At 38.1% G+C, this 14,394-nt stretch overlaps 1 protein-coding gene and 1 pseudogene across 1 annotated transcript; one reads left to right on the top strand and one right to left on the bottom strand.

The window, feature by feature from the left end:
* Nucleotides 1–1,341: 1,341 nt before the first annotated feature.
* On the bottom strand, nucleotides 1,342–10,005 carry CLEC2A (C-type lectin domain family 2 member A). The gene is given in 4 exon segments (XM_066360260.1): nucleotides 1,342–1,444; nucleotides 2,880–2,971; nucleotides 4,337–4,512; nucleotides 9,921–10,005. Coding segments are annotated over 4 exon segments (456 nt in total).
* Nucleotides 10,006–11,797: 1,792 nt separating this feature from the next.
* Nucleotides 11,798–13,212, top strand: LOC136388370 (dynein regulatory complex subunit 2-like; annotated as a pseudogene).
* Nucleotides 13,213–14,394: the final 1,182 nt, after the last annotated feature.

Consider the following 14,394-nt stretch of genomic DNA (forward strand, 5'->3'; position numbering starts at 1 on the left):
AATCAGTACAACAAGCACAATCGTACATGCAGTTTACTCAGTGTCACAAAACGACCAGAAACTGTAGTTCGCATCGCAACTGCTGTTAGCTAAGCTAATATCTAGCTAGGATGCTAGAGAAATGAAAAATACAAGTAGGCCCCTAGGCTTACTTAATTTTATCCAAAACATTTTGAACTTTGTGAATTAGTCTGCGGGCCACACAAAATTGTTCAGCGGGCCGCGAGTTTGAGACCCCTGGTCTACAGTATAAACTTTGTAATTTTAAAGTGTAATGCTAATTATTTATTAGTGATTAGAATCCTTCCTGCTTGGTTTTCCCTTGTTTTTAGGATAAAGTCAAAGTTGTTGTTTTTATAATATTTACACATATAAAACACTTATATTTTTCTAACTTTAAAGTTATAAGTGTTAGCTGACCTGTCAATACAGATTGATTTCAATTTGCTTTTTATAACCATCGTCACAGTCACAGGTCATCTAATAGTTTATTGTTACTTTGTTTGGTCCTGCTTGTTAGAAGTTTCCTGACTTGTGCTCATAATGGCAGTTATGTGTTTTGAATTGATGAGATTTTGCCATAATCAATCATTCATTCATTCATTCAAATTTTTAGTTCCTTTTGTCACCAGTTCTGAGGTAGCCTGCACCCACACAGTCCAGGACCTCCAGGCTCTTAACTCAAAAAGCAAGTTCTATTCAGGTAGTTTTCATTATCATGATAATATAAAGAACTTTTAGGATCATTCTCTGGTCAATTTTTCTTTAATCTGAAATTGATCTGGTTGTAACTATCTTTATTGTTGTTGACTTCTGTGACCACCAGCAAACTCCTGCCACAAACTGTTTCCTTTTAATCATACCTGGAGGTCAGATCTGATGAGGGCACCTAGGAGCTTATGGGCTTTTAATGGCTCCAACATCCTCATCCCACTTGTTGGGTGTTTTTCCTAACTTCTTCCTATCTTGTCTCATTTTCACAGCCAAAAGAATGAAAAACAAACTTTAAAAGACTTCAGTCTTTTAATTAATTTATTTTTTTACTTTTTTTTTCAGTGAGAGACAGGCAGGGGGAGAGATGAGAAGCATCAACTTGTAGTTGTGGCACTTTAGTTGTTCACTTACTGCTTCTCATACAGGCCTTGGCTCCAGCCAAGCCAGTGACCCCTTGCTCAAGCCAGTGACCTTTGGGCTAGAGCCAGCAACCATAATCCCATGCTCAAGCCTGTGACCTCCAGGTTTTGACCTGAGACCTGGGACCTGGGGTGCTTTATCCACTGAGCCAGCACCAGTCAGGCTTTTAATTTATTTTTAATTATCTTTTCCCAGTCTTTTGCTCTGTTAAAATCTAGGTTTGCTGCAAATCCACTTGATATCAACAAATCCCCTGGAGACTCCATCAGCATTCAGAAAAGCAAAGACTTCATTCCCCTTAATTTCAAACCTAAAAAATGAACCACCAAAATCAGTTTAGAAACCACTTATAGCTGTAATCAAACATAAAATTAAGAATAGAGTGATTTGAAACAGTTCGTACAAAACAGTGAGCTCCATCCTCATCCATTACCATTTGCTACACAAAAATATATAGTACACATTAAAGAAATATAAGGCTGAATGTAAGTATGTGTTATTAGTGTAATCTCTAACCTTATTTAGAATAATAGGGAGAACGACAAATATAGACAGACATGAATAAGTCAATGATACAGTTATATTGTTATATTTATCCATATCTATCTGTCATCTAGCTATCTATTATCTATCATCTATCTACCTATCCATTTATCAGTCGAGAGTTGGACCCAAAGATCTCTAGAATATTTTTAAAAAGCAGTGTCCTCAGACTCATAGACAATCAGAGAACAGATGGAAGATTGACAGGGGAGAGAGGGGGTGGGGAGAGTGGGTGAAAAGGCTCAGGGATTGAGAAGTACAAATTGGGACCTATAAAATAGTCACAGAAATGTGAATCACAGCATAAAGAATATAGTTAATAGTGTAGTAATAACTATGTGTAGAGGCAAGTGGGTACTGGAAATACCGGGGGGAATGCTCTGAAAAGTACATGGTTGTCTAACCACTATACTGTGTATCTAAAACTAATACAGAATCATGTTGAATAGAAACTGTACTTGAAAACTATAAGTAAGTAAGTAAGTAAGTAAATAAATAAATAAATAAGCAGTTTCTTGGCATATTTTTAGCCAATGTTCCTTTTTGAGAAAAATATTTATTTGGTAGTTTTACAGCATACTGACATAAAAACCAGAAACTAATTATAATATTGTTTTTATTAATTTGCTCTATTGATGGCCAAAATGTCCCTTTTTTAGTAATAAATATAATTTATCTTATTGCACATATTTCAATATTTATTTAATTTTTATCTAACACTTAATGAAATATTAAGGCAGGAATACATGCATACAAAGGAAAAGTAGTACAGTTCTTATAGGTGAAATGGTATATAAGTGAGGAAACAACACTCACTCAAGACATGCTTATATAAATAAATAATATTGCTTATGATGGACATTTGGAAAGTCAAAGACAACTATATAGTCTCTATTTCAAGAAGAAAGACCTTGCATAAACTTAAGTAGTTGGAAAAAGGTTCAAGAAATACACATGCTTTGGCTTGGAATTTGAAAAATAGTTGAATTTGAATTAGCAGTAAGAGGGCTGATTAGCAAGAGTTTGTGAAAAAATAAAATAAGAAACAAAAATAAAATTGAAAATTTCACTGTCATTTAATGAGGTAGAAAAAAGACGGGTTTCTCCAGGTATGTTTCAGTGCGAAAAGCATGTGTCACAACTCAAACTGATTTTTTTTTGAGTCACAACCAGAATAAAATCCTTCTTACTAAATTTAAAACTCACCAAGCATTGTCCATTTCCAACACCCTCCTTGTTTTCTGCTCAACCCAATTCACTGCATAAACGTTCCTGTGTGCTTCTTCAAAAATTCCTTTCACAAAAACCAAGGCATTATCGACTTAATATTTTAAAGCACATTGCTAAACATGCTTCTCATCCCTGCCAGATTTTATGACTTACATCCTAATTTGCAGGCCTTAATTCTTCTAAAGCCAAACAAACAAACAAACAAACAAAAAACACAAAAAAACAGCACAGATGCTTAGTTTAGTTTTACCAGAAAGATTTTCACTTTACTCTTTTACCTCTTAAATGTCTCTAAGGAGTAGAGTGATTTTCATTAAGTCATTGAAACTCTCTGACTGCCCTGACTTGAATTGTCTTCAAAGATAACTTTTATGTCTCACCGGAAATGCATTTGACTTCCATGCCTCTGGTTCTAATGCATAAACTATGTTTTAGTCACAGAGTGGATGAAAAAGACTATAAACTGATTATATCTGTCTGGATAACAAAATCAGTAGTAGCTAAGCAGTTTTTATAGAAACTACTACAGCATGTTCTTTAAAGGAAACAGAAGACTAAGGCTTACATTTTGTTTTGTGCCTATCTTTGTTCTCAAAAATAATAAAAGAAGAATTTAAGGGGGAAAAGGGTTTGATTGAAAGTATAAGTACTGTTAAACTAGTAAAATTCAGTGATAAACTACTTTGACTAGATACAGAATAAGAATGTCATTGCTGTTGTGGTTTTTCATAGAATCATAAATCAAACTAACTACTTCTAAACACCATTTATTGCAATACAGCCCTCTTTTACTTATTCCATTCACTGTCTCGTTCTTCAAACTGTATGGATTTTCTTTACATCTTCATTTCTAAATTCCAAGAGCCATATCTTTTGTTTGTTTCCATTTACTCAGGCTGTTCTTGAGAAAATATAATTGTAAAGGTATTAAAAGCAATCTATTTAATAATCTGAGAACATTGAACCCTGGCTGGATAACTCAGTTGGTTAGAACATTATTCTGTTATACAAAGGTTGCTGGTTTGATTCCTACTCAGGGCACAAACAGAAACAGGTCCATATTTCTGTCTCTCTCTCTCCCTTCCTTTCACTCTGAAATCAATCAAAAATATTTAATAAAAAAATTTAAAAACATTAAATAAAGACATTTAGCTATATGAATAATGTGCATTGCAATTAAGGACATAATATCACTCGCTAACTTGCTTGTGTTCAAATCCCACTTCAACAAGTTATGGTTGTGTGACAATGACTAGGTTACAGAACATTTCTGTGCTTCACTTTTTTCACTTTTAAAAGAGAGGTAGTTGAATATTTACTTCATAAGCATTTGTTGAAGATTATGTTATTAACTATTAATTTTTCCCATTTTTACTCTCTTTTTATACAAACTTAAGCTGTATGATTGAAAACTTTTCCCTTTTCTTACCATATCTTTATGTGTAACAATTTGAGCAAGTTCTGATCCCTGTGAAACGCAAAATCTTTTACTGGCTGTTCAGTTTCTGGTATCATCAGAGAAACAAAAACACTTCTGTCTTACTCCAATCCATTCTTTTGTACAGTTCATAATGCGAGGATATGTTACAGTTATTGCAGTTAATCCTGAAATAAAATAAATAAACAGCCTGACCAGGCGGTGGCACAGTGGATAGAGCGTTGGACTGGGATGTGGAAGGACCCAGGTTCGAGACCCCGAGGTCGCCAGCTTGAGCACGGGTTCATCTGGCTTGAGCAAAAGCTCACCAGCTTGGACCCAGGGTCGCTGGCTCCAGCAAGGGGTTACTCAGTCTGCTGAAGGCCTGCGGTCAAGGCACATATTAGAAAGCAATCAACAAACAGCTAAGAAGTTGCAACGCGCAATGAAAAACTGATGACTGATGCTTCTCATCTCTCCGTTCCTGTCTGTCTGTCCCTGTCTATCCCTCTCTCTGACTCTCTCTCTGTCTCTGTAAAAAAAAAAAAAGAAAGAAAGAAAGAAAAGAAATAATCAAATAAAAAGAAAAGTTAAAACATGTTTCTACTCATTCTAGTGAATCAACTTTACCTTTTTACTCCCATGGTTTGAAACCTGTAAAATTAACTTGATTCACGGGATGGTGAATGAATTCAATTCCTCTGTCTGTAAAAAAAGACCATTTGGTGGTTGTATGGCCAGTGGCTGCCACCGTCATAGCCATGCAGGTTCTCATTGGATTCAGGCGGATGGTAAAGAAACAGTGGAGCCAAAAAGTGGTGGGCCATTCCTTTTATTAATGTCTCACAGCCGATGAGCAAAGAGGCAGGAAAAACACTTCCTTTTCATTCAGGGCTCCCAAAGCCCTGATTCATTCTCCAGTACCACAACCAGAAGAATCTTCTCTGGTTCTTCCTAGAATCAAGGGCCCCACCAGTCTCAGTGGAGCTCAAAAAGCCCCTCAGCTCTGGTTCCACCTCTGCACTCCTCTCTGCAAAACTGGCTTCTTCTTCAGCACCCTGCATTCTCTCCACTCTCCCTGCAAAACTGGCTGAGCCCACAAAGACTGCTCCTCCAGCAAACAATAGCAAAACAGTGGCCCTTCCCAAGCAGGAATGCAATCCACAATTTGCAATCAAAGGCCCTGCTCTGAGGGCAACCACACACATGGCTTCCCAGAGCCATTTTTTAACAGTAAAAGTGAGCAAACTCAAAAAAGAAAAATTTTACAAACTCATTTACCCTACAATGGTTGAGTAGTCCATACTCAGCAGGTTGGGAGAGCCCTGTTGTGAAGACCTCAGAACTCAAATCCTGTGTTCCTAATACGCTCCCTGCTTCTAAGTGTTTCTGCACTGACTGGAGTGGAAGAGCCTCTGGTGGGTGGGGTAATTGCTTCCCTTTGCTGGCTTGGTTCTCCCAAGAAAAATAGGCACTTTAGGTTTGGGGAGTGACCCAGTACAGGGGTCAGGGTGGCTGCACCCCACAGCCTCTCCCTGTGCCTCCAAGACTGTACTGTCTTCTCACAACTCCAGTCTTCTTGGCTCTCCCTGCTCCCAGAGCCCCAGGTAAGTGGCTGTGAACAAGGTTTTCTGCATGGTCCCTTTAAGATGGAGCCTGGGTCTGAGAGTTTTGTCTCCCTCTTGCAAACAGTAACCTGGCTCTTCTTTCAACTAAATATTGTCCGTACACCTCTTCTAGTCTCTGGGGCTCTAGGCTGGGGCTCCGGTCCTAGGGATGAGGGTCCACAACTCTCCTGGAAACCCACCCTGTGGTGAGAGAACCTCTCGGCTGCTGCTTACTCCTGGGAGTGGGGCAGCTCTTTCTGCATCTCTGCCTTTCCTAGCAGCTCGGTGTGGTTCCTTCAGTGATGCTTGGTTACAGATCCCTTTTAGTTTAGTCCAAAGTTGGTTTTTCAAGGTGATTGTTTCTAAGTTAAGTTATAATCCATTTTGGTTCTGGGAGGTGGGAGTTGTAATGTCCACCTACTCTGTCACCATTTTTGCCCTCACCTTGACTGCTGAATTTTAAGCACTGTTTTTGGTAGAATGTGTATGTAGACCATGGAGGCTAGTAGCTTTATTTCTCAAAATAGAAGCCGGGAAAAAATGAATTTAAAAAAATTCATAAAAATGCCTGCCCTGTGGTGGCACAATGAATAAACATCGACCTGGAACACTGAGGTCACTGGTTCAAAACCCTGGGCTTGCCAGTTCAAGGCACAAATGGGAGTTGATGCTTCCTGCTCCTCCCCCTTCTCTCTCTTTCTCTCTCTCTCCCTGCTTCACTCTCTCCTCTCTAAAAAAAGTAGAATAAATAAAGTCTTTAAAAAAATGAATTAAAGAAAAAAATACTAAAAGCTGCAAGAGAAAAACAGTCAATCACCTACAAAGGAGCCCCTATAAGGATGACATCTGACTTTTCAACAGAAACACTGGAGACCAGAAGGGAATGACAAAAAATATTCAAAGTAATGCAGAACAAGAACCTACAACCTAGATTTCTTTATCCAGCAAGGCTATTGTTTAACATTGAAGGAGCAATAAAAAGCATTCTAGACAAAAAAAAAAAAAAAAGACAAAACCTCAAAGAATTCATTACAATCAAACCAATGTTGCAAGAAATGTTAATGGGCCTCCTGTAAACAGAACAAAGCAAGAAAAAAGTCTAGTAAAATATTATGCAATTTTAAATAACAAATGCAGTCATATCTTAAATTTTGTGTAAGGCAAATGTCTGTTCATGCTGAGTTAAAGAAATGACACTATCATACTTATTTTTATTTCAATGCACCTGACTTCCCCTTGAAAAAATTACAGATTTAGGATAGTCTTGCCTCCTGGGTGGGAGTGGGTAGGGGTTAAGAAGAAGGCTACAAGGGACTTTCTAGCTGTATCAGTAATGCTTTGTTTCTTCAGAAAGGAGGCTCCTAAAGTTTATTGTGCCAGTCTTTATATAGTTTTGTGTATATTTAATATTGCATGATTAAAAATGGTTGCTTCAATCAAAAGACATAGAGTAGCTGCGTGGATAAGAAAACAGAACACGTACTTATGCCGTCTACAAGAGACTCACCTCAAAACAAAAGATACACATAGACTAAAAGTAAAGAGATGGAAAAAAAATATTTCATGCAAATGGAAATGAAAAAAGAAGCTGAGGTAGCAATACTTATATCTGACAAAATTAAATCTATTTAACAAAGTGTATACTAAGGGATAAAGAAGGTCACTACATAATGATAAAGGGAGCAGTCCAACAGGAAGTTATAACCATTATAAATATCTATGCACCTAATATAGGAGCACCTAAATATATAAAGCAGATTTTGATGAACATAAAGGGCAAGGAAGAAGTAAAAAATTTCCTTGAAACAAATTAAAATGAACATACAACAACTCCTAATTTATGGGACACAGAAAAAGCAGTCCTGAGAGGAAAGTTCATAGCATTACAGGCATAACTTAAGCAGCTAGAAAAAGGTCAAATAAAAAATTTAACCCTGCATCTAAAAGAACTGGAAAGAGAACAGGCAGTAAAGCCCAGACTCACTCGCCCTTTATGTTCATCATCAACAGCAATACTATAATAGTAGGGGATTTCAATACCCTGCTAACAGCACTGGATAGATCCTCAAGAAAGAAAATTAACAAAGAAACAGAAGACTTAAAGGACACACTGGATCAACTGGATTTAATAAATATCTTCAGAACCTTTCATCCTAAAGCAGCAGAATATACATTCTTTTCAAGTGCTCATGGTACATTCTCTAGGATAGACCACATGTTAGGACACAAAACGAGTCACAATAAATTTAAGAAGACTGAAATCATATCAAGCATCTTCTCAGATCACAAATGGCATGAAAATAGAAATCAAATACAATAGAAAAACTGAAAAACACTCAAACACTTGGAAACTAAATAGCATGTTATTAAATAATGAATGGGTTAACAATGAGGTCAAGGAAGAAGTAAAAAATTTCCTTGAAACAAATTAAAATGAACATACAACAACTCCTAATTTATGGGACACAGAAAAAGCAGTCCTGAGAGGAAAGTTCATAGCATTACAGGCATAACTTAAGCAGCTAGAAAAAGGTCAAATAAAAAATTTAACCCTGCATCTAAAAGAACTGGAAAGAGAACAGGCAGTAAAGCCCAGACTCACCAAGAAAAAAAGAGAGAGGACTCACATAAATAAAATTAGAAATGAGAGTGGAGAAGTAAGAACTGACACAGCAGAAATACAAAGGATTGTAAGAATATACTATGAAGAACTGTATGCCAAAAAAATTAGACAACCTAGGTGAAAAGGATAAATTCCTTGAAACATATAATTTTTCAAAAATTAATCTGGAAGAATCAAAAAACCTAAACAGACCGATTATAACAAATGAGATCAAATCAGTTATCAAAAAACTCCCAACAAACAAAAACCCTGGGCCAGATGGCTTCACAGGCTAATTTTACCAAATATTTAAAGAAGAACTAATTCTTATCCTCAAGCTATTTCAAAAAATTCAAGAGGAGGAAAAACTTCCAAGCTCCTTTTATAAGGCAAGCATAATTCTGATTTCAAAACCAGGCAAAGACAATACAAAGAAAGAAAACTATAGGCCAATATCCCTGATGAACTTAGATGCTAAAATTCTCAACACCTAGGTCTTTTTAATAAAAGACCACCTTTTCTAAATGAACAGGAGAGATGGGAGGTAAGGTTGTATTTAAAGGTCATATTGTGGATAAATAATATATATATTATTATCCACATATATATATTATTATCCACAATATATATTATTTATCCACATATATATCTATGTTGAGGGTGCAAACTGGGACCAAGAAATAATGCTAAGATATTAACAAGAATCTTAGTTTCGGTCTCCAAGACCAGGATCTGTTTCTCCCTTAACCTGGCCTATTGGGCTCCAGCTCCACAGCCTCGGTCCCATCCAAATTCTCAGACCCTATTCCCTCCACTTCTCATATGATAATGGAGAAGTTCATGGGTGGTCACAGTTGCTGGGATAATTCTGGGGATGAATTGTGAATTGCTAATTATATGTGGTGCACATGCAAGAAACCCAGATATTAGTTTTTTAGGACAGTGGTGTTGCAAGACTGAAGTGGAAAAACAACACATCAATCTAACATCTTCTGCTCAGGTCCATAACTGTACTTGGTCCAGATGCTGCCACCAGCAGCCCATTCCAACTGCTATTTTCTCTGACACTTTTAAGAGGCTGGGGCAGGAAGGGTTACCAAGCAAGCAACAACCAGCCTGAGATTGGCTGGAGCACAGTGAAGATTGAGAATTCAATCTCTGATTGGCTCTTGCTAGCCCCACTTTCTAACTATTCAAAGCAGAGAATGGAAAGGCCCATGCTCCCCATTTTTGATGCCTAAAATTTCAAACCTGAGACAATTTAACAACATATGGGTTCTTGGTTTGTATATTATGCAGTCTCCAGTACTACAAAATGACTCTGTCTACCCCTCACTTTTAAAAAAAATAAATTTTTCTGTTCTTAACTTCTGATTTCTAAGTTTACCTGTGGACTGCTTAGGGATATTTGGGGAAACACACCCATTGTTCTTCCATTTTCCACAGTACTTGAATGAAGGTTCATTTCCCATACAGGAAGCCCTCACTTTGCACAGTAAAACAATGACAGAAATGACTGTGCAAACTAAAACTATGTCATATTATTCTAATAATCAGAGTGAAAACTATGATTATTGCTTGACTTTTAAAAATTACTATCGAAACATTGAAAACTTTTTTACTATCCCTCAAAAACATATAGGGAATAGAAAACCAACACAACTAATATTTTTTAGAATATATTTAAAACATTAGAAACATTGAGAATTCAAGTGCTTTGTTTAATTTTTTAAAAAAGAATCTAGTGCCTTGAACAGATTGACTTCTTGTCATATAACTTACTATATTAACCAAACACTTTTTCTATGCTCTCTCAAACTTTTGTACTTCAAAGTTTGAACAGGCTTCCAACGTTGGATATTTTGTATTTGAAATGTCATGAAATATCTTTGAGAATTCCTTTGGTGTAAATATTTTTTGTGGATGCAACTTTTCTGGGACATCTCCATTCTTTTTATCGCAACCACTTTCCTATTTTTTTGTTTTTATTTTTTGTTAATGTTTGCATGGCAGTCTTTTGTTAATGTTTGCATGGCAGTTACAAAGAACTTCCTTGGCAACAAAAAAGCAGAAAACTATGAACTTCTGGTTCAAAGGATGCTGCTGGCTTTCTGCGACATTGGATGTAACATGAGCATTAAGATTCACTTCCTGAACCATCACCTTGATAAGTTTCCCAAAAATCTTGGAGCTGTGATGAGCAGACTACTGCTGGAGCATCAAAGGAGATTGTCCTCAACAAGTACACAAACGCAAGAGCTACAAACGCAAATTTTTGCCTAAATAGAACTTAAATAAGTTTTGCGCAAATTTTATGATTAAAATAAGTATTTTAATATGTTTTATTTTAAAATTGTAGACAAATTCTGATGCAATCATATCTTTTAGTGTATTCGTGTATTTACTGCATTATATAAATTATTATATTTTCACAAAGATGATGCCCAAGAAGACATTCTACTTCATTATGTTAAACTAAATGTTGAAAATTTTACAAGATGAAAATCTAAAATCTTGAATTGCAAAAAAACTGTAGCTTAGAGAGAAAAACTAATGTCAGATTTGAGATCAGCAAACTTGAATTAGGTAAGAACAAGTATTTTTGTGGATGCAACAAACATTTTGTTCCTTGTTATCAGAATCATCAAAACAACTCATATGTACAAATACGAGCATACATTCTGGACGGTTTGTGTGCCCCAAATTTCATGTATTGAAACCATTTTCTTCAACGTAATGATATTAGGAAGTGCGGACTTTGAGACGTAATTAGGTTCAGGTGAATTAATGAAGGTAGAGCCTCTATAGTGTGTGTGTGTGTGTTCTATCTACAGTTATTTTTGTCTACTCATTATGGTAATTTAGGGCAAATTAAAGACCCATTACTATAACGTGACCACTATCCTGAGTATCCAGAGATCTGAGTTGGTTAGTTTCCATCCTAGCCACACTACGAGAATCATTTATTTTGATAAAAAAAGAAGGGGGAAATAGGACTTAAATACAGATAAATGTTCAAGTATGACAACATGCTATTGCTGGAGAAGTTTCTTCTGTAAGAAAGTAATAAAATTGAGACGCTCAGCTGAGGTCCGGTGGTGGCGGCGGCCCTGCTGTTGAGGCAGGGAGGCTACAGAAAAGTAGTGGGGTCTGAGCCACGTTGGCAGCCGTCAGCCCCCTCACACCGTCGCGCCTCTGCTGCAGGTTGCAGCGTCCTTCGCCACGGGCGCCGCTGCCTGTCCGTCCATGCATCGCAAGCCCAGTATGGAGGCCCACGACCCACGGCAGAGGAGGAGGGAGAGCGGCCCTGACCTCCTGCAGGTGTATTTATTTCGTCACACAGGACAAGCTAGCCGGTCAAGGAGGAGCACAATAATGCTCTGATCTTAATAAGATTAATACACAGTGGAGAACCAATCTTCAAGAAGTCAAGACCAGAGAGCTTCAAAAGGATATTGAGATCCTTAGCCAAACATTTGAACGAGTGGTGAACTGCAAAGACAGTATCATCAAGCCTAACCCCTGGAGGAAAAAACTCAGTAGACTTTGGGCAGCTGCAAGTGACACATGTCTTTAGCTAAGGACTTGTCAGCAGCTGAGGACAGCATGCTCATGCCTGGCACAACTACTAGCATGCTGGCCCTGCAGGGATGCTGACTCAACACCCTAGAGGAAAATTACAACATGGAGCTGGAGAAACTAACCAAGGAGTTTGGGACAGAAAGGAAAACAATTATCGGCCAATACGAGAAAGAGACTCAGTACCTACAAGATCTCTTCATGGCCATGGAGCAGAACCATATAGATTCTGAGTATGAAAGCAAGCTGGTGTTCCAGGGCATGTGGCATGATCTCAAAAACAAGAATTTGAAAGAGAAGCACTTTCTTAGCAACAAGAAAATGTAGAAAATTTGTGGAGGTGGTTACAGAATGCACTCAAGAATGACACTGATGCCACAGAGGATCGAAAGATTGCCTTCAAGACCCTGCAGGTGAAGGCAGAGAAGAGCTCCACACAGACTATGGGATTCCATAGTTATCTTAAAAGACAAGGTCATGGTGCACAGCCATGAGAGTGAAGAACAAAACCAGCACATTTATAATGACAAAGGGTTGGCCCTTGTACAACTGTGAAAACTTAAGACCCAAAGGACTCAGGCCTGGAGGACAGCTCAGGAGAACTTCATCGACCTCACCCTGGAGAGTAAGGCTACCCTCAAAGCCCTGAGAAAGACTATCCATAAGGGTGAAAAAAATCCTTAAGCTTGCTGAAATATGTAGGAAATTTGAAACAGAAGAAAAAGTACTGCCTTTTTATTCATCAGCATTGACTCCTGAAGAGCAGGAGGAGATGGAGAAAACTGGCCCAGAAGAGCTTACTGAGGAGCTGGCAAAGGTGACAGCAGACTGACTACACAGGGATGGGAAATTTCTGGAAAAGGTATGACAAAGTGAAATTGGAGCAGCTGAGCCTCCAGTACAGGCGTGCCCAGGTGTTAGATATCAGTGGGAGACTATGGGAGATGCTCAAGCAGGACTTGAATGGCATCTCAGTGAGCGATGGAGTGCTGAGCCAGTCCAGCCCACTCCTCATTGTCAACTACCGAAGCAACTTACCCCAGTCCTCGTCCACACTCACAACCCAGCCAGGTGACAGACACTGCTCACAACATCACTGAAGCAGCCCACATGGCCTCCCACATCCTATGATACAAAGAGAAAATCTCTTTTCAACCTCCAGAGAATATTTTGAGAAACCTGAAGACTTTGCTATTAAAAATTCCCATAGGAAAAAGAAAGAAAATACTAAAATTGTTTATTGTAATAAGAATTAATGTCCTCCAGCTCCTATTATTCTACTCTCTGCTTCTATAAATTTGACAGTTTTAGATTTCACACATAAATGAGATTATGCAGTAACTATTTTTATATAAGTGGATACACAATATAGAAAATAGCAGCTTTGAGCATAAGAACACAAAGTAGAAGGAGAGAAGTAGAAACGTAGAGTTTCTCTATGTAATTTAAGTAAAATGATATCCATTACTGAATCCAAACAATCATTATATATAAAATCAGCCTCTTATTCATAGAAGGGCATATATTCAACACACACACCATATCCCCAAAACAAGATTTTATTTAAAATATAGAAAATAAGAATGTATTGGGATATGTAACAAATAGTGTCTGGTACAATGTTATTTCCAAAAGCTTTTAAAAATAGTGTATGTGTATGTGTATGTGTGTGTGTGTGTGGGGGGGTATTTACTAATTGCAAGACACAAAGAAAGATGCAGCACCAATACTTCTCACACACACGATAACAGAGTCATAAAAAGAAACCCTTTCTGCTCAGCTTCAGCTGAAGTATCAAAAGTTAACAGTAGGTCTTGGCCGGTTGGCTCAGTGGTAGAGCATCGGCCTGGCGTGCAGGAGTCCCGGGTTCGATTCCCGGCCAGGGCACACAGGAGAAGCACCTATCTGCTTCTCCACCCCTCCCCCTCTCCTTCCTCTCTGTCTCTCTTCCCCTCCCGCAGTCAAGGCTCCATTGGAGCAAAGTTGACCCGGGTGCTGAGGATGGCTCCATGGCCTCTGCCTCAGGTGCTAGAATGGCTCTGGTTGCAACAGAGCAATGCCCCAGATGGGCAGAGCATCACCCCCTGGTGGGCATGCCGGGTGGATCTCGGTTGGGCGCATGCGGGAGTCTGTCTGACTTCCTCCCCATTTCCAACTTCAGAAAAATACAAAAAAAAAAAAGTTAACAGTAATTCAGAAGTATCAAGCACCTTTATAGCCAGACGCTCTGTCACCTCTGCAGGAGTTGCTAAGAGAATGTAAAATAAAGTTGGCGTACATGA

This window comes from Saccopteryx leptura, chromosome 1 (genome assembly GCF_036850995.1).
Source record: "Saccopteryx leptura isolate mSacLep1 chromosome 1, mSacLep1_pri_phased_curated, whole genome shotgun sequence".
NCBI lineage: Eukaryota > Metazoa > Chordata > Mammalia > Chiroptera > Emballonuridae > Saccopteryx > Saccopteryx leptura.